We start from the raw sequence: 20,230 nt of genomic DNA, 5'->3' as shown, positions 1-20,230 counted from the left end.
GACTGCTCTCCCAAGCCTAAAGTCTAACTGGACTGCCTCGCACGACCTACAGTATACTTGGACCGCTCCCTTGGGCCTACAGTATGACTGAACCGCCTTGCAAGGCCTAGAGTACCCCTGGACCGCACAGGTATCTTGGCCTACAACACAAAGCAAGACTGTCTCAACCCAACCACAATATGTCTACATATACAAACAGATATACAATAACCAACAAACACATGTAATCATACATATCTACCGTTCTAACTAGGGGTGTTCGTTTGGATGGATCGGTTCGATCCGATGCAATTAAGTAAATCCAAATTGATTTCGGTTTTCAAAATATGGATCCAAATAGTCCAAACTAAATTCAAATCCGATCCGATCCGGTCCAATTACAATTTGATTGGATCGGTCTTTATAATTCGGTTTTCAAAAACCATAACATTTCAAAGGACATAGAATTATAATATGATCTAATTTTACAGAAGAAGCAAAAACAAATTATTTACTTGTGATTTAAAATTTATAAACAACCACTAAGAATGCATATTATAGCTTATTATTTAATAGATAAAAAACTTTTGAGAGAAAGTACATATTAATGTCTTTTATTAGGTAAAACTTTTTGAACTTATTTAAAAAAATTATAAAATTAATAAATAATTATAGATATATTGAAAATAAATACAAAACAAATTGTTATTTGGTTTTTTTGGACTATTCGGTTCTTATCTTATAAACCAAAACCAATCCGAAATCCAAAATAATAATTCGGTTTTGTTGAAAACCAATCCAAAAATCCGAAGATCTGAACCAAATAGTCCAATCCAAATTGTCCAATTGGACAATTCGGTTTTATCTAAATAATGAACAACCCTAGTTCTAACAGATCACTACAACATACAAATATCCTATACACAAGGATACATACTGCAGTACAAAGCATATTGAGAAAACTCACCTGAGCTAACCAGCAGAGGCTTAATAGCAACACTCAACAACAGAAATCTGACACAAGATACAAAGGTCAAGAAGGTAGATGTAAGTTGAGATCTTCAATTTCCAAGCTTAAAAGATCAATCTTGTATGAAAGCCTCACTTTAAAACCACCAAAAACACTCCAAAAATAGATGAGAGGAGAGGGGAGAAGACCAAACTATGAAGAGGGAGGCTAGGGTTGCTCCCAAGGGGTTCTAGATGAGATGGAGGCTGAGAAAATGCCTTGATACATGAATCCTTACCTTTAAATACGTTAAAAACCCTAGAAATCATGGGTTTGGGCCTGCCTAGCTTCCACTGCGTGGAAGACAATTCTCCACTCTGTGGCGATTGCCACTCCGTTGGAGAAAACTCTCCACTCGTGGCGATTGTAATGCCATGGAAGACAATTCTCCACTCTGTGGCGATGGTTTTCACCCAAATCCATTCCAGCTTCAAATAATCATAACTTCTTTGTTTCAACTCCATTTTCAGCGATCTTTATATTCATAGAAAAGTATTGGCGAGCCCCACAATTCTATTTAATTACTTTTGACTAAAAACATATCGAACTAAAATCAATAATTCATGCAAGAAGTCTCACCTTTCCAATTTTACCCTTTGTTTCAAAGCATAATTCGAGGGCTTTACTCACTTAACCAACATTATTAATATCCGATAAAGTCTAAACTTTATTCCTTTGAAGCTCAAGACCTTTACTCGATCAAATTACGGCCCGTTATCCAGAAATTAAAAACATTACGAAAACTAGGTGTTACGTAAACAAGTTAATGATATAATTAATTAATGCACAAACCTACTAGATTACACATTTGGCTGAAACCAAAAAGTAAGAATAAAAAAATAGATGGACAAATTTGCTATTCATTAGTAAATAATAAATTAACAAGAAATTTTAGTGAATGTTATGATGTTATTTTATTTATGGTAAAAAAAATTCTTTCTTGGTATTAAATTGCAAAAAGTCTAATAAATATAGATATGTTCTATCTATGATGTTTTCGTTTCTGTTGTTTATGTCTGAAATTGTTTTGTTATAAGCAACATAACCTAATATAATAAAAAACAAGTAAAACAACTAATATTTTGAAATCAAAATGATGATATCTCTCTTAACCGCTACAAGTCATGCAAGGGTTAATTTAGTCTGTTATATTTATATGAAATCGTGGAAAACATTTTCGTACAACTAAAATTTTGAAATCAAAATGACCATATTCATGTAATTATTTTGAGCTTTGTTTTTCACCACCAGATATAACTCCATCTTGATCTAATATGTTATAGTTACATGAAATCGTGGAAAACATTTCCGTACAAGTTGTACCAAAACATACAATTTATATCCAAAAAAGACAAAAATAAACATGTCATGCCCATAAATTAAACCAAACATAGATAAAAAGTCACAATAGTCTAATGAGAATTGTTATGCATGCAAAATCAATCACATTGAACGTGTGTGTGTATATATATATATATATATATATATATATATATATATATATATATATATATATATATATATATATATATATATATATATATATATATATATATATATATATATATATATAATCAGATGTAAGAAACAAAAATAAAAACCAGAACGAAACACGAAGATCAACCAAGATATCATTCAAACATGGACCACACACACATAATAAAGAAACATGGCACGACCTGAATACTACGAAAAAAATCGAATCTTTAGATTTTTGCGTTATCACAAATCCATGGTCGAAAACTAGATTTGGCCCAAAATTAAACCATAGATTTTGGTAATATCGTTGTCATAGGAGTATTTGATATCAATGTATGTTCTCATTTTTATTCATAATAGTTTACATAATGCAACATAAATAAAACTGAATAGCCTTCCAACATAATCACCCATATGACAATATAAGCTACAAAACAAAAACTAGTATATGGTGTTTTGAGTAATCCTTACATTGTTAATGAAGGGTTAACTTCCATGCATGGTGTAAAAATCAAAGAACCTCCCATCTTCCCATATCCATACGCGAACAAGATCCAAATAAAATAGTTAAATGTTAGTTCAATTGTTTGATCAACCTCACCATTATTACTATAGGAACCCTAAAAGCTCTAAAACCCTATGTTAATATAAAAAAAATCACCACCTAAAATAGGCGCGTCACTACCCTCAAGTATACAATTCGGGTTTTCTACATGATAGGCCCTTAGGAGCAATCCGTGTTGGGCCCAAGTCTTATTGATCATAATATGTGCTAATACAACCTTAGCCTCGTTTGCGTCATCTTAAAGCATGCAACACTTACACTTTTATGTATTTTTTTTCCTTGCAAATCTTGTAATATGTCATATTATTCTTCAGATCATTTCCACTTTTATGTATTTTCCTTGAAAATCTTGTAATATGTTGTTAGGTGCATAAACCGCACCGTTTTATATGTTTATTTTATATTTATTTATAGTATTGCATTGCATTTTAGTGTAATTTTACATGCATTTTGTATTTTCGGGACAAATCGAAGATCAATCTACTTTTCACGTTTTTTGTTGATGTTTCAGGGCGATTTGAAGATTGGAGCATGCTTAGGATGTTCGATAGAAGCTCTTGATAAAGTTTCGGAATTTTCATAGCTAAATTGATGAATTTGGAAAATTGGAAAATGAGCATTTTTCAAATTATTACGCGGGCCGTGTAATGTTTACTCTTGTCATTACACGGCCATGTTTGGAGCATTTCATCATATATTTGTCGTTACACGGCCGTGTAACATTACTCTTGTCATTATGCGTGTCATGTAAGGTTATCTGACAGTGTTTTAGTTTGCAACTCCTGATTGATCTTCTTTTTTTGGCACATTTTGACATAACTTCGACCAAGGAATTCAAAGGGGCGATTTTGTGAGATCATATCATCACTTATCACTTTGGAAACACTTTGATTTTGATTTTGTAAGTTTGTTTTAAGATCAAACTTGTTGAATTTATACTTCAATTTAGCCATGTGTAGCTAACTTTTCTTATCATTTCTGGTTCTGAATTCTAAATACTTGTTGTTTGGATTGTTATCTAAACTTAATTTCAACTTATTTATCTAGTAATCTTTTATTTGCTTTCATTACATGTTGATTTTGTGCTCTTTTCACTTTATCAATGAAATTAGGGTTCATATCAATCTTGTTAGTTAAATTATGATATTCGTAAATGTTTTGTGATTTGAAGTTAGTAACAAACACTTAATTGATTTCAAAAGAATTAAAATGAGTGAATCAAAGATTAGATGTTTGGACATTCCCGAGCATATGAGGAATATTTGACATTTTTTATAACAATTACATGAAGCTTAAAGTCTTTTGGTGATTTGATCTAAGAACATGTTTAGATTTAATCAACTAATTGAGGTTTACTTGAAGATCATGTTTTAAGTAAAATATACTTGGCAATTTTGAGATATTAGAGCATATTAATATTTCAATTATCAATCTAGATTAAACATGAGTTAATTGGCATGTCATATCTAACAACATAGTACTTTAATAGAATCAGAATCGAAAATGTCTTTTAACTTCTGAATTTTAGTCTTTCAATTCATATATCTTATAAAGTTTTATTTAATGTCAACAAAATCCCCAACTTTAATAACTGGTTGTATGTTGTGTGAAAGCATTATCAAACATTAAGTACCGTATCTCTATGGACTGACCCTGCTTACATTATACTATCTTTTAGTATGTAGTAGTAGTGACTTGTGTTTATTTGTTATTATTTTATCCCTTTATTTGTTGGTTTGACACCCAAACAAGTTAGCGCTGTTGTCGGGGATACTATAGTACTAATTGCTTATGCCAAGATCTTTTTGCACAGGTACACCATTACTAGTTGATTTAGAGATAGAGAAATCTACAAAGCAAAGATAGAAGAAAGTTATACTTTTAAAGAAAAAACAACAATTCGGAGCTTCTTTTTCAAACCTTTCAACAACACCCTCAAATACATCACCATCTTTACCCACTCAAACCACCGAGTCTGAAACTTCCATCCTTACTCCTACCATGGGAGACCAAGATGACAACAATGGTCCTCCTGTTTCACCTCCTAAAAAACCTTTCGACAATGGTCCACATAATATGTTACCCAACAATCATTGTGCATCACTTATCTCACAGTAAAACTTTGAACTCAAGTTCAGACTCATTCATTTGTTACCTACATTCCACGGTCTTGAGAATGAAGACCCACACAAATTCCTTAAATAATTTCATGTTATTTTTGTGGGAATGAAGCCACATGAAGTCACTGAAGATCAAATTAAGTTAAGGGCATTCCCCTTTGCTTTACAAGATTCAGCCAAAGAGTGGTTATATGAATTACCACCGGGGTCAATCACAACATGTAATGAACTTTCACAGATGTTTTTGGACAAGTATGTTCCAGAAATAAGAGCTTCAACTTTATGCAGGGAAATCATTGGTATCAAGCAACAAAAAAGGGAAGCCTTACATACTTACTGGGAGCGATTCAAGAAGTTTTCCTTAAGATACCGAAAACATGGAATTTCGGAATATCAATTGCTGCAATGTTTTTGTGAAGGAATGTCACCTTCGGGAAGAAGATTGCTCAATGCATCAATTGGTGGATCAATAGCTCACAAAAATCCTACTGAATCAGAGATCTTTAAAAAAACATGGTAGAAGAGTCCAAGCATACAACTCAAGAAGAAGAATGGTACAATGGTGCACCAAGAGGAGTGAAAGAAATTGCTACTCCAAAGATCAAGAGTCAACTTTCTGAGTTGACTAAAGTTATGATGATGCTTGCTAAGGACAAGGGTGTACAACCACCAACAGTTAGACCTTGTGGTATTTGTACCCAAGTAGGACACCCCAATGATAGGTGCCCGATGTTACAGGAAGACATAGAGCCAGTTCAAGTCATGGGATTTTCTAGTCGACAATAAGGGAATTTTCAGCCAAGAAGCAATCCAAATTGGCATCAACCCACTGTCAATTTCCATCCAAGGCTACAATTTTATCAACCTAGACCTCCATTTCATAATCAAATGCATCATCAGCCAAATTTCCAGCATCATCAACAATCTCATTTCCAGCCTCAAAACATGCAAAGATGAAGTAGTTCAAGCGGTTCAGGAATGTCTTTGGAAGATGTTGTCAAGAGTTTAGCCACTAGTATGCAATCATTTCAAAATGAAACCAAGGCAAGTAGCAAGACTTTGCAACAAAAAATGAATCAAGTCACCACTTATGTGAGTCAATTGGAGTCACAAGGCAAACTACCCGCACAAACTGAGAAGTGTCTCAAGCATAATGCATATACAAAGATGGTTGGGGAAGAAGAAGATATGGAGTTAGAGAAAGAAGATGAGAACTCAAAAGCACCTTCAAAGCAAATACCCGTTGAAGTGAAGGTTACTCCTCCTCATTATCCTGGAAGGTTTTGGAAGCCAAAGCGTGAGAGAGAAGATAATGAAATCATGGAGATGTTCAGAAAGGTTAAGGTAAATATTCTACTCAACGATGCCATTTAAAAAGTCCCTAGGTATGATAAATTCCTTAAGTAATTGTACACATCTAAAAAAGGGAATGAAACTGTCAAAGTAGGTGAGAATGTATATGCAATGTTACATAAAAGCTTACCTCAAAATGTAAGGATTCATGTGTTTTCATGGTTCCTTACAAGTTAGGTAACATTTGTGTTCCAAAATCAATGCTAGACCTAAGAGCTTCTATTAATGTTTTGCTTTACTCCATTTTCAAAACATCAAATATTGGCACATTCAAGAAGACCAGGGTGATCATCCAATTAGCTGACCGTTCTTTAGTACGTCCAAAAGGTATGTTAGAAGAAGTAGATCTGTGGTTTGGACTCCTGGTCTTGAGCATTAAGTGCTTATTGGAGTTTTTGGCTTAATGGATAAGTACGCTGGGTATACAATTCTGTACGCACAGCGTACAAGCCAAATTGCATGTACGCTTAGCGTACAGCTGAGTACACCCCGCGTACTCATTCAGGAGGATTTTTGGATTTTGGGTTTCGTGTTGGGCTTCCTTTTTGGGCTTGGGTGTTTGAGTTCTTAATGGGCCACCTGAGTATAAGTTTCTGGGACTAGGAATTTTGGTTGGCTTTGAGGTAAGGCCCATGTAAGGGGTTTGGGCCCAATTTGGAAAATTAGGCCATATTTGGGCCTTGGTCTTGGACCAAGCTTGGTTATGGGTAAAATGGTCTTTTTACCCCGAGTATGGATTTATGGTTATGGTTTGGAACCCAATGGATAATTGGGTGTTGTTTTGATTTTGACGGTTCGGGGAATCTGTCAGCCAGCAGCCAGGGATCGTCTATGTGATTCGGCAGTGTGAGGTGAGTTTCCTCACTGGGTTTAGCGGGTCGAAGGCACCAATGTCGACCCATGGTTTTTATGTTAGAGTGCTAGATGACTGCATAACTCCTGAATACATTATGAGATGGTATGCTTACCGAGCGAGGCTCGATGCCAGGCGGGGCCTGATGAGTATATTGTATGCTAGTTATTAGTATCTGTTTTTATGCTTACCGGGCAAAACCCGATGCCGGGCAGGGGTCGAGGATGGTATGGTATATTATAGTCTTTGTGATTAATACTGTTGGATATAGTGTCTAAGTCCATAACTTTATTTGGTATGTACTTGACCCGACCCGGCATGGTCCATTTGGATTGCATGGCATTGCAATACTTGGATAGACTAGATGAGAGAATAAGGCACTTATGATTATTAATATATTATAAGTTCTAATATATTAATAATAGTATTATTTAATTAGTATTGATCAAGTATTAATCTAGTATTAATTTGGTGATCAAAGTGAGACTAATTAAATATATAGGGTTGATTATGACAATCATCAATTCTTTTATGGTGGATTAATGATCCATGGTTTATGGGTTTGGTTATAACCATATGGAGCTCCATGGATAGTCCATGGGAGTTACAAACCCATGGGTCATGAGAAATCAAGAGTCATGACAATTAAGGGCATTCATATGTAAACCCTAATTGTGACAACACTATAAAAGGAACCCTATGGCTAGCAAAATCGTGACCTAGTTTTTCTAGTGAGGGCATAACCGATTTTCAAGTGTAAGAAGTATTCTCTCAAGTTATTCCAAGTCTTGTGGTGTTGTGTGAAGCATTTGAGGCACAACATTTGGGGTGCTAGGCTCACAAAGTCTTGAAGGAATCCAAGCAACAACAAGGTATGTATTTCTACTAGTTTTTATGTTCTATGTAATCCCCATGCCATGCTAGTTAGGAAATAACCTTGAAAAGAAATTTGCATGTATATAGAGAAAACATAGATTCAAGGTTATTAGGGTTGCATGTACACTTAGGAAGTGTTAGAATGCTCAAAACCCATCAAATACATGTGTTATTAAGGTATGTGATTATATGGTTATATGATTATATGTGTATCGAGCGGGGACCAATGTCAGGCGGGGCCTGGTGATTGACAGATCTATAATCCGAGCGGGGCTCGATGCTGGGCGGGGCCCAAGGCCGAGCAGGGCTCGATATCGGGCGGGGCCCAAGGCCGAGTGTGTAAGCTTGATAAATCCATTTATGGATTGAAACAAGCATCTCACAGATGGAATCTTTGCTTTGATGAGAAAGTCAAAGAGTTTGGCTTTTCTAGGAGTGAGGATGAGTCTTGTGTGTATGTCAGGGCTAGTGGGAGCATAGTTAGCTTCTTGGTGTTGTATGTGGATGACATACTTCTCATAGGAAACGACGTCCCAACCTTGCAGGAGGTTAAGTCCTGGCTTGGGAAGTGTTTCGCTATGAAGGACCTTGGGGAAGCTGCCTATATCCTAGGGATAAGGATATTGAGAGATAGGAGTAAGAGACTAATTGGACTTAGTCAAAGTACTTACTTGGATAAGGTGCTGAAGAGGTTCAGCATGCAAGAATCCAAGAAAGGGGAATTACCCATCCAGGGTAATGCCAAGCTGAGTAAGACTCAGAGTCCGAGTACAGAGGCTGAGATAGCTGAGATGAGTCATATACCATATGCTTCCGCTGTGGGCTCGATCATGTATGCTATGACTTGTACTCGCCCTGATGTGGCCTTTGCTTTGAGCATGGTCAGTAGATATCAAGGGAACCCTGGCAAGGCACACTGGACAGCGGTAAAGAACATTCTCAAGTATCTGCGGAGGACTAAGGATTGGGTCCTTACCCTCGGAGGCAGTGATGACTTGAGAGTGGAAGGATATAGCGATGCTAGCTTCCAGACTGATAGGGATAATTTCCGCTCTCAGTCAGGCTGGGTCTTTATCCTAAATGGAGGGGCAATTACTTGGAAAAGTTCCAAGCAGGAGACAGTAGCTGATTCTACTTGTGAATCAGAGCACATAGCAGCAAGTGAAGCAGCTAAGGAGGCGATATGGCTAAAGAACTTCATCGAAGACCTTGGAGTTGTACCAGCTATAAAGGAGCCAATGGAAATTTTATGTGACAGCGAAAGTGCGCTTGCTTTGGCTAAGGAACCGAGAGATCACGGGAGATCTAGGCACATTGACAGAAAATACCATTTCATCAGACATCAAATAGAAGAAGGACTCCTCGTGGCTAAGAGGGTATCATCAGATGAGAACCCGGCAGATCCCCTCACGAAGGGACTGAGCAGGGTTAAGCATTTACAGCATGCGAGGCGCATTGGGCTGAAGGATGATATTAGTTTCAATAATTAGATTCCTGAAACTTGTAAAATGTAATTGACATTTGATGATAAATAAAAGTTGTTATTTATTTATGAGTAAGGTGTTACTATCTTGTGTTGATTGTTTACTATGTTTCAATTTTGCATGTTTTTACTTCCAGAATAATTATGTTATTATTCAAACCATTCACAGTCAGTCAAACTTTGGAAGTAAGTATTGATTTAAGACTGTCATGAATTTGGCTTGTATGATTTGTCTAAAAGTGCTTTGGACAATGCAATGGTTGCTACAACATTCATGAGTACTCATAAGGGCTGAGTATTGGATCCAACCCACGCTCACTTGCATCACTTCATGGAATTTATCTCGAGTGATCGTGAGACGGTAATATCATATAAATCTTCAAACCTAGAGATATGAGTTGTTGACTATGAGTTGGTTATTCATTGATTGCACGAAAACGCATTGGTAACTCGATGTCATAAAACGTGCATTTGTGAATAATTCAACAAGTAGTTAGTACAAGCATATTAGTCGAAGTTTATCTGTTCCTTCTAGAAATAGAAGCGATATCTGGGCCCCTCGATGATTTGGTTTTGACCTATGTACCGGGCCCGGTCAGAACCTAATTGATGTGTTCAATTTAGTTCTATGTCGAAACAAATCAGAGATCGAGAAACAAATGCTGGACAATAAGTAAGACCATGTTCCATGTGTTTGTCCGGCTGATGTCATGAGAACAGAGGATTATATGATCACTTATCTTAAATGGCGTATCATCATCATCTCAGTTCCGAGAGACTTTGAAAGAGCTACGATTGCTAGTCGGATTTTGAAGTCATATTTGCAAATATAGTTATTAGACTTATCCAAGTGGGAGACTGTTGGATATAGTGTCTAAGTCCATAACTTTATTTGGTATGTACTTGACCCGACCCGGCATGGTCCATTTGGATTGCATGGCATTGCAATACTTGGATAGACTAGATGAGAGAATAAGGCACTTATGATTATTAATATATTATAAGTTCTAATATATTAATAATAGTATTATTTAATTAGTATTGATCAAGTATTAATCTAGTATTAATTTGGTGATCAAAGTGAGACTAATTAAATATATAGGGTTGATTATGACAATCATCAATTCTTTTATGGTGGATTAATGATCCATGGTTTATGGGTTTGGTTATAACCATATGGAGCTCCATGGATAGTCCATGGGAGTTACAAACCCATGGGTCATGAGAAATCAAGAGTCATGACAATTAAGGGCATTCATATGTAAACCCTAATTGTGACAACACTATAAAAGGAACCCTATGGCTAGCAAAATCGTGACCTAGTTTTTCTAGTGAGGGCATAACCGATTTTCAAGTGTAAGAAGTATTCTCTCAAGTTATTCCAAGTCTTGTGGTGTTGTGTGAAGCATTTGAGGCACAACATTTGGGGTGCTAGGCTCACAAAGTCTTGAAGGAATCCAAGCAACAACAAGGTATGTATTTCTACTAGTTTTTATGTTCTATGTAATCCCCATGCCATGCTAGTTAGGAAATAACCTTGAAAAGAAATTTGCATGTATATAGAGAAAACATAGATTCAAGGTTATTAGGGTTGCATGTACACTTAGGAAGTGTTAGAATGCTCAAAACCCATCAAATACATGTGTTATTAAGGTATGTGATTATATGGTTATATGATTATATGTGTATCGAGCGGGGACCAATGTCAGGCGGGGCCTGGTGATTGACAGATCTATAATCCGAGCGGGGCTCGATGCTGGGCGGGGCCCAAGGCCGAGCAGGGCTCGATATCGGGCGGGGCCCGAGGTCGAGTGGGACTCCAGACTGAGCGAGGCCCGATGGAGGGCGGGGGCCCAATATATGATTTATGTATTTGTGGTATGTGGTATCTTTGGGAACTCACTAAGCTTTGTGCTTACGATTTTCAGTTTATGTTTCAAGTACTCGATTTTCAAATGGAAGGGCTCGGGATGATTGTAGAGCACACACCAAATGTTTTCGCATTCTGTGAATTACTCTGATTTAATGATGTTTTGCTAAATCTTGATTACCTTGGTTTTATGGAGATGTTATGTATTAACGATTTATTAATCTGAAAACGAAACTTTATGTCATTATTTTTGGGATGTTACAAAGACCCTTTTTGAAAACAACCAAAACAAAAATCAATGTTTTTAATGGCACATTGTCCATGAAATTTGATGGTGAGGTGATAAATTTCAACATTTTGGTACTCTGAGATATCCAAGTGATATTTCATCTTTAAATTTTGTGGATGTCATTGAACCATTAACTAAATAGTGTTTTGATTTATCTAACCCCGATGTGTTAGCTTTAGTTCTAGACAAGAATCTTCAAAAGGGTGTAGTGGAGAAACTTTCAAAAAAGTTGAAGATTGATGAAGAAATTATGGATGTTGTATCTTGCATGGGTAAAAAGAAGAAAATGAGGTTTGATGTTCCAAAACTGAAATTGTCGATGCCTAATGAAAAACTTGTACCTTTTGTTGTGCAGGAACTCGAGTTAGAACTCAAGACTTTACCTAATCATCTCAAGTAAGGTTTTTTGAAGAAAAAAGAGACTCTACCTGTGATCATTTCCACCAAGTTGACAACCAAGGAAGAAGAAGAGCTTGTTACCACATTGAAGGAATATAAGGAATCCATTGGGTGGACTATAGTCGACATCAAAGGGATAAGTCCTTCACTTTGCATGCATAAAATCATTATGGAAGAAGACTTCAAGCCTTCTCGATAAGCTCAAAGGCGTTTGAACCCTCCAATGATGGAAGTTGTGAAGAAAGAAATTTTAAAACTGTTGAATGTTGAAATGATCTATCCTATATCGGATAGTAAGTGGATAAGCCCAGTCTAATTTGTACCAAAGAAGACATGTATTACCGTTACCAAGAATGAAGAAGGTGAATTAGTCCCCACCCGTGTGCAAAACGGGTGTAGAGTTTGCATAGATTATAGAAGACTCAATGCCTTGACCCGAAAAGACCATTTTCCACTTCCTTTTATCAACCAAATGTCGGAAAGGTTTGTGAGAAAGGCTCATTATTGTTGCTTGGATGGGTATTCCGGTTTTCACCTAATACATGTTGCAACCGAGGATCAAGAAAAGACCACCTTCACATGTCCTTTCTGTTAGGTCATAAATTGTGGTTTATACTTTGCTTTTCATAAGCTATTAGAGTTATCAGTCTAGAACCGAAAACACCATGTTTTGGTGTTGTTTGGACCAAAATCACATGTGATTTTGGTTAGGCTTTATATTGTTTTGTTTAGGTTTTGGGCTTGGGCTTGGTTATTAGGCCTAGGTATATATAGTGTTATTTACGCTTGAAACTTAGTTAGAAGTGAGTGTTGGACGTTCTAGGGGCTACTATATGCCAAGGACGTGAGTTTAGAGAGAACCAAGAGAGAACAGTGTATAATCAACATCTTATGTACCCGACTATTGAATGATAATAGTGTGCATTGAAGATTAATTATCTTGTTCTTATTCATTTTTGTCTTGCATTATACACTTTGATTGGGATTCTGCACCATCAAAGTGAATCCGATTGATTTCTAGGAGAATTAGGGACTTACAAGTGGTATCAAAGCTTGGATCGGTAGCAATCGGGTCATTGCAAGATAATTTTAAGAGTTTTTCTTAGAAATTCTTGGTGTTTTTAATTTATTTTTGACGGATTTTTGGCCATTGTTCTTTGTGTTCTTCATATTTTTTGAGTTTTGATCGATCTTGGCATTAAAAATTGAAAATATTGTGTTTTTGGCAAGTTTTGGGTGATTTTAGGGATAAATTTGCGAAATTTCGGCGGCCAGCTTCGGATCCAGTCAAACTCTAGGTGGCCAGCAGCGTTTTCGGACTCAGCAGCGAAATCGCGGACGCGGCTTCGCATGTTCTCGGTGTACAAGCGAGGTTATCGGTCCAAAGTTCTCGTTCTCGGTCACGCGTATTCGGTCTGACCCTCTTCGGTTCGGATCCTAAGCTTCTCGGTTCTTTCTTCTTGGTTCGGATTTCGCCCCTATTCTCGGATTCGGATATCCAACTTCGCAATTTCGGCTGTAATTTCGGAATTTCCATATTTTGACTTATTTTTGGTCAAATTGCCACATTTTCGATCCAATAATTTCATTTTCGGTCCTTAGGCCTCATATTTGATCAAAAAGACCCGTATTTGGTCAAATACTCTCGTTTTTTGTCAAATACTCTCGGTTTTGGTCTAGAAATTTTCGTTTTCGGTTTAGAAATTTTCTTTTTCGGTCAAGGTTATTCTTTTTGGACAAAGAATTTTGACTTTCACCTTTGACTTTTAAATTTGACGTTTGACTTTCAAGTTTGACTTTTCAAGTTTGACTTTCAAGTTTGACTTTTAAGTTTGACATTTTAAGTTTTAATTTTCAAGTTTGACTTTTCAATTTTTACTTTTCAATTTTGACTTTAAGGTTTGACTTTTAAGTTTGACTTTCAAGTTTGATTTTTCAAGTTTGACTTTTCAAGTTTGACTTTCAAGTTTGACTTTCAAGTTTGACTTTTCAATTTTGACTTTTAAGTTTGATTTTTAAAGTTTGACTTTCGAGGTTTCAAGTCAAGGGGGATTTTTCTTGGCTTCATAATCAGTTCTACTTTTGGTATATTATTTTTGTGAATAATGAGTTCATCAATCATAAAAGAGGTCAATAAAACTTCTTGTTCTCAAGCCTGTAGTGATAAAATTAAATCTTATCGTGATCAACATGAATTATTAATTAGGGAAATTGAGGACCTTAAATATGAACGATATACTATCAGAAAGGAACAAAAACCCTTAAAAGATCAATTAGAGGCCAAAATCAAAGAATTTAGAAAACTTCAAGAAGAATACAGCACAAAGTGTGTTCGTTATGATTATGCTCAACAAAAAATTGTCGAACTTGATGCATTAAAAGCTAAATATAAAGATGCTGAATTTAAATTTAAGAAATTTGACGTGTCAAGTGAGGTAGTTGTGTCCATGATAGAAAAACAATTAAGATTTAAAGATAATCAGAACAAGGGTCTAGGGTATCACAGTGTTCCACCATCCTTTAATAACAATTATACCCCGCCCCTTGAAACCAATGAGGTAGAGATACCTGCTCAGTACGGCTCGACCCCTGTTCCAGCTTCAGCTAAGACTGAACAATCTGGCCCAACTGAGAACATTGAGGTGAATGATACTAATGTTTCTACCTCATGTGCAGAGCAGGTCAAAGTGCATGATGGGCATAAGCAGAACACAAATAACTCTTGTTCTGCTGAAAATGATTCAAAAACTTATGATAAGGTGAGAGATACTAATGCTTCTACTTCATGTGCAGATAAAGAAGCAGTACAAGATGGGAGTGAGCAGATCAAAATCAATTATGAGTCTGCTGAAAGTGTTTCAAAAGCTTGTGATGATGACACTCCCACTGTGGAAAAACCCAAGCCACAAAAGTTTGTTAAACAATTTGTTAAATGTTCTTGTGCTTGTGCTTGTGGAAGTCCCTTGAAACAAAATTCTTTTGGACAAGGACCAAGTCACAATCTCATCTATATGAAAAGACAGACTTGTTTTAACTGTGGGATTCCCGGTCACATTTCCAGAAATTGCCCACATCATTTGTATGTTCCTTACTACAGACAAGGTTGGCAGAACGCGTCAAAAGGGAGATCCTCCAAAAGAAACTCTTCGAGGTCACAATCGAACAATGGTGACTGGAATGCTAAGAATGGCAAGAATCAAACTCCCAAGGTCACGAAGGGAATGTCAGCCAAGAAGCCAAATTCCAGAGATGGTTCAGTTAAACGAAGATCAGTTAATTCAAAGTCATCTCGGCGTTCGGTTTCAAGTTCTAAAGCAAGTGCTAAGGCATCCATCCGATCAAACAAGAAATGGGTTAAACCCAACTACAAATGGGTACCAAAGATTCATAATCCCAAATCTTCTAATGATTCTAACATTTCTTCATCTTCTGTGTGTGATATACAGGATATGCCATGGGAGAAAGTACCTTGTGTAGATGATAAAGGTCAACCCAGCTTCAAAATGGACTGGGTTTCAAAGTTCAACTAATTCTGCACTCTGTGCTGGAGCAGTCATGGAGGAATATCATCAGACCTCGTTTTGTTGATAGTGGCTGTTCCAAGCACATGATAGGAGACATCTCTCAAATCCACAACATTTAGAACTTTAACTGAGGGTATGTGTCCTTTGCGAGAAGGAATAAAGAAAGGATCACAAATGGGGATCGTACTTAACGGCATATTGAATTTTGAGTCTTTTCACTTCATTCCAGAATTGAAGCACAACTAAGGCTGAATATGTTGTTGCCTCAACCTACTGCTCTCAGGTTATCTGGATGCAACTTCCATTGGTGAATTACGGTTTGAGTTTTCTTCTCGATACTTCTAAGTTTTTCTTAAAATGATTCTTTTGAAAACAATTTTTTTATTTTTGCGCATTTATTTTGTTTTATTGCTTCCCCATGCTCAAATTAAGGGGGAGAAATCATAAAAAAAAATTCAAAAATAATAATAATACAAAAATATGTTTTCTTTCGTAAGCATTTTTGGGAAGTGATATGAGATTTAGTGATAAAGGGCAATTTAAATTGTCTGACAACTTTGATCCCAAAAGTTCTTGTTTTGTATATTTTGCATTTTATTTGTTATTTTCTTAAATTTGTTCATATTGTCTTATATGCACAAATTTAAGGGGAGAATTAAAAAAAAATCATAAAATTTAAAAATCCAAAAATATGTTTATTTCTGTTTTTATTTCTTTTTCAGAAAAATCAAAAGTCCAAAAATATTTTATTTTGAGTGTATTTTTAATTTTATTTTTAGTTGCTTTATTTGTGTGCTAAGTTTAGTTTTATTTTGTTTTTACCTCAAAATTACTTTTGTCTTGAAAAGTGAATTCAGAAGAAGAAGAGACTCAAGGAGACTGTATCGAAATATTTTGAGCAATGAGAAGAAACTTGAAAAAGAAAAGGAATTGACGGAGGATTCAAATGCGAATGATAGACTCTTCCATATTGAGACATATATCAGTCTTAATAGGAGTGTTCGCATCAAATGTTAATGATCAAAGGTCATTTTCACCATGACTAATGTGAAACACCTAACCATTCTTCACCCATATCTAAATTTTCTCCATTAAATCATTTCTACGTACCGGTACCCCTTGAGGTTCGAGTATAAAACAAATCGGCTGATGGTTACCAAAAAGTTTGTGTTTATGATCTTAGAAGTCATTGTCACCATGGTTCTAAGTGAAACCCATCAATTTCTGAATTGACGGTGAACATTTTAATGTTCTAGATATTTTCACCCATGAAATTGACGGATAATGGTTCATACCTGGTGTGACACTGTACAAAATGTTAGTTAGGAAACTTCTTTATAAGAACTGTCGTATTTAAGGAATTGAAAGCCTGGAATTGTACAAAGTGTCAAATTGGTCTTGTCAGCTTTCTTTACCTAAGAACTGTCACGACACCAGGGCGATTCACCCAACAGGGAAACAGATATCGCTGAACGTCTCGCCAAGGGCCAAGTTAACTAGTTTAACTTGAAAAACTGTATTAAGATCTTTGATCTAGGATATATAGGGGCTAACATCAAAACTAGCCACGAGTAGTTCTCCGATACTCAACAAATCGCAGTGCGTTCCTCCGTGTTCACACAGATACTACGAGAAGTCTCCATCTGAGCCAAGTTTGGGTCCTTGAACAACTGTGGTGAGAAGGGTTTTTATGATTCTGTGATCCACAGGGACTTTTTAGTCATTTGTTACTTTTCAAGGCGTAACGGTGATCATTAAAGATCATTCATTCGAAGGAACAAGAAGTGAAGATCATCTTTCAACACCAAATCTTTCAACCCCAAAAAGCAAGGTGAAGCTGTATTTGAAGATTATGTGACAGATTGCATTGAATCCTCCTCAATCAAACTGCTGCTATCTATGAACCTGCTGAAGTGATCCAGAAGAATTGGTCTCTCTGTTATTTTCTCTGAAGATTCTCAAAGCTGCAAGTGCTGATTTTCAAGAATCTTTACAAGAAGCCTCCACATCCAATGTGTGTTCAAAGTCAGATCTTTAAAAGAATCCCAACTGTTCAAGATGAAGTTATTCATGAAGAAAACTCATGTGTTCATCTTGAAGTTGTGAAGAAATCGAAGATAAACGTTGAAGCCAAGCTTAAAGGAAGACTGAAAAGAAAAGAAAGCAATAAACCAAGGGGGAGATTGTTAGGACTAAATTATGGTTTATTGTAAGTGAAAAGAAAGCTATAAACCAAGGGGGAGATTGTTAGGTCATAAATTGTGGTTTATACTTTGCTTTTCATAAGCTATTAGAGTTATTGGTCTAGAACCGAAAACACCATGTTTTGGTGTTGTTTGGACCAATATCACATGTGATTTTGGTTAGGCTTTATATTGTTTTGTTTAGGTTTTGGGCTTAGGCTTGGTTATTAGGCCTAAGTATATATAGTGTTATTTAGGCTTGAAAATTAGTTAGAAGTGAGTGTTGGACGTTCTAGGGGCTGCTATATGCCAAGGATGTGAGTTTAGAGAGAACAGTGTGTAATCAACATCTTATGTACCCGACTATTGAATTATAATAGTTTGCATTGAAGATTAATTATCTTGTTCTTATTCATCTTTGTCTTGCATTATACACTTTGATTGGGATTCCGCACCATCAAAGTGAATCCGATTGATTTCTAAGAGAATTCGGGACTTACACTTTCGAAACATTTGCATATAAGCGGATGCCTTTCGAGCTTTGCAATGCTCACGACACGTTTCAAAGGTGTATGGTAAGTATATTTTCGAAATATGTTGAGGAGATCGTTGAAGTGTTTATGGATGATTCATTGTGTATGGTAATTCTTTCAATAACTGTTTGGGTAATTTAAAGAAAATTTTGCAAAGATGTATTGAGACCAAACTTGTTTTGAATTATGAAAAACGTCATTTTATGGTTGATAAAGGTCTCATACTTGGTCATGTTGTGTCTTATAAGGCTCTAGAGGTAGACAAAGTAAAAATTGATATCATTAAGTATTTACCTTATCCCACTTATGTTTGTGAGGTACGTTCATTTCTTGGACATGACGGTTTTTATAGAAGGTTCATTAAATAATTCTCCAAGATATCTCATCCCATGTGTGAACTCTTGCAAAAAGACTTAGAAATTTAATTTTTAAAGGAGTGAAATGAAGCTTTTGATCGATTGAAGGAGTTGTTAATTTCAGCACCAATACTTCAGTCACCGGATTGGAGTTTACCATTTGAGATTATGTTTGATTCTAGCAACCATACGGTCGGTGTGTGATTTACTGCCTTTGACATGATTAAACATCTAAAGTAGATGTTTGGTCAACAAGCTAAGACTGAAAGATTTGAAACTGTTCGAGCCCTTCATGCCCGCAATATGGAGGAAACCAGGAATGTGAGCACTCATGTTCTCAAGATGAAAAGCCATATGGATCAATTGGAGAGATTGGGCTCTCCATATCCACTAGACTTGGCCATAGACTTAATTCTTAACTCATTTCCCAAGTCTTATGATACTTTCATCGTGAAATACAACATGAATGGGTGGGATAAACCTATCTCTGAGTTGCACGAGATGCTCAAAACTGCAGAGAAAAACATCCCAAGGAAAACCCCCCAAGTGCTCATGATCTGGGAGGGACAAGTCAAAAAGAAGAAACAAGGCAAGAACTCCAAAGGGAAGCCACAAGCTGGAAAGGGCAAGGGGAAGAAAGCTCCCCAAAACCCACCACCCAAGAAGAAGGAAAAGGTTGCTAAAGATGACATATGATTTGAGTGTGGTGTCGTGGGGCATTGGAAAAGGAATTGTCCTAAGTACCTTGCTGAGTTGAAGAACAAGAAGGTCGGGGAGGGCACTTCAGGTATATCCATTTTCATGGTTGAAATGGGATTATTTACTTTTTCTTCAAATACTTGGGTATTTGATACTGGTTGTGGAACTCATATGAGTAATTCGTTGTAGGGATTTTCAAAAAGTAGGGAACTGAAGATAGATGAGATGGCTTTGCATATTGACAATAGAGCACATGTTGCAGTCCAATCATTAGAGTATTTTGATTTATGCTTACCATATGTTATGTACTTAACATTAAACAATGTGTGTTTGATTACTTATATCACTAGAAACATTATTTTAGTTTCATGTTTAAGGAAATCTGGTTATGAATTCAATTTGTTGAGGATAATATACATTCCTTCTTGAATGGAATATTACATTTTGAGGCTAAACCAATAAATGGAATTTATGAATTGAACCTAGATGACACTTCAAACGACAAATCCCTTTATCATGTTATCACCAAAATGATCAAACAAGGTTTGAACCAAACATATCTATGGCATTGTCTCCTTGGACACATAAACAAGAAGCGCATATCACAACTCGAAAAGAGTGGACTTTTGGGGGCAAATGACATTGATTCATTTGACATAT

General features: G+C 36.1%; 1 protein-coding gene across 1 annotated transcript; it reads left to right on the top strand.

Annotated features, from left to right (window-relative positions):
- Nucleotides 1-19,111: 19,111 nt before the first annotated feature.
- On the top strand, nt 19,112-19,567 carry LOC145114069 (uncharacterized). Its single transcript, XM_079050080.1, has one exon. It carries the CDS (start codon nt 19,112-19,114, stop codon nt 19,565-19,567), a length of 456 nt encoding a protein of 151 aa, XP_078906206.1.
- Nucleotides 19,568-20,230: the final 663 nt, after the last annotated feature.

The sequence above is a fragment of the Lactuca virosa genome, chromosome 5 (assembly GCF_052849685.1).
Source record: "Lactuca virosa cultivar CGN04683 chromosome 5, Lactuca_virosa_CGN04683_v6, whole genome shotgun sequence".
Taxonomy (NCBI): domain Eukaryota; kingdom Viridiplantae; phylum Streptophyta; class Magnoliopsida; order Asterales; family Asteraceae; genus Lactuca; species Lactuca virosa.
This window is presented reverse-complemented; position numbering and strand designations above follow the sequence as displayed.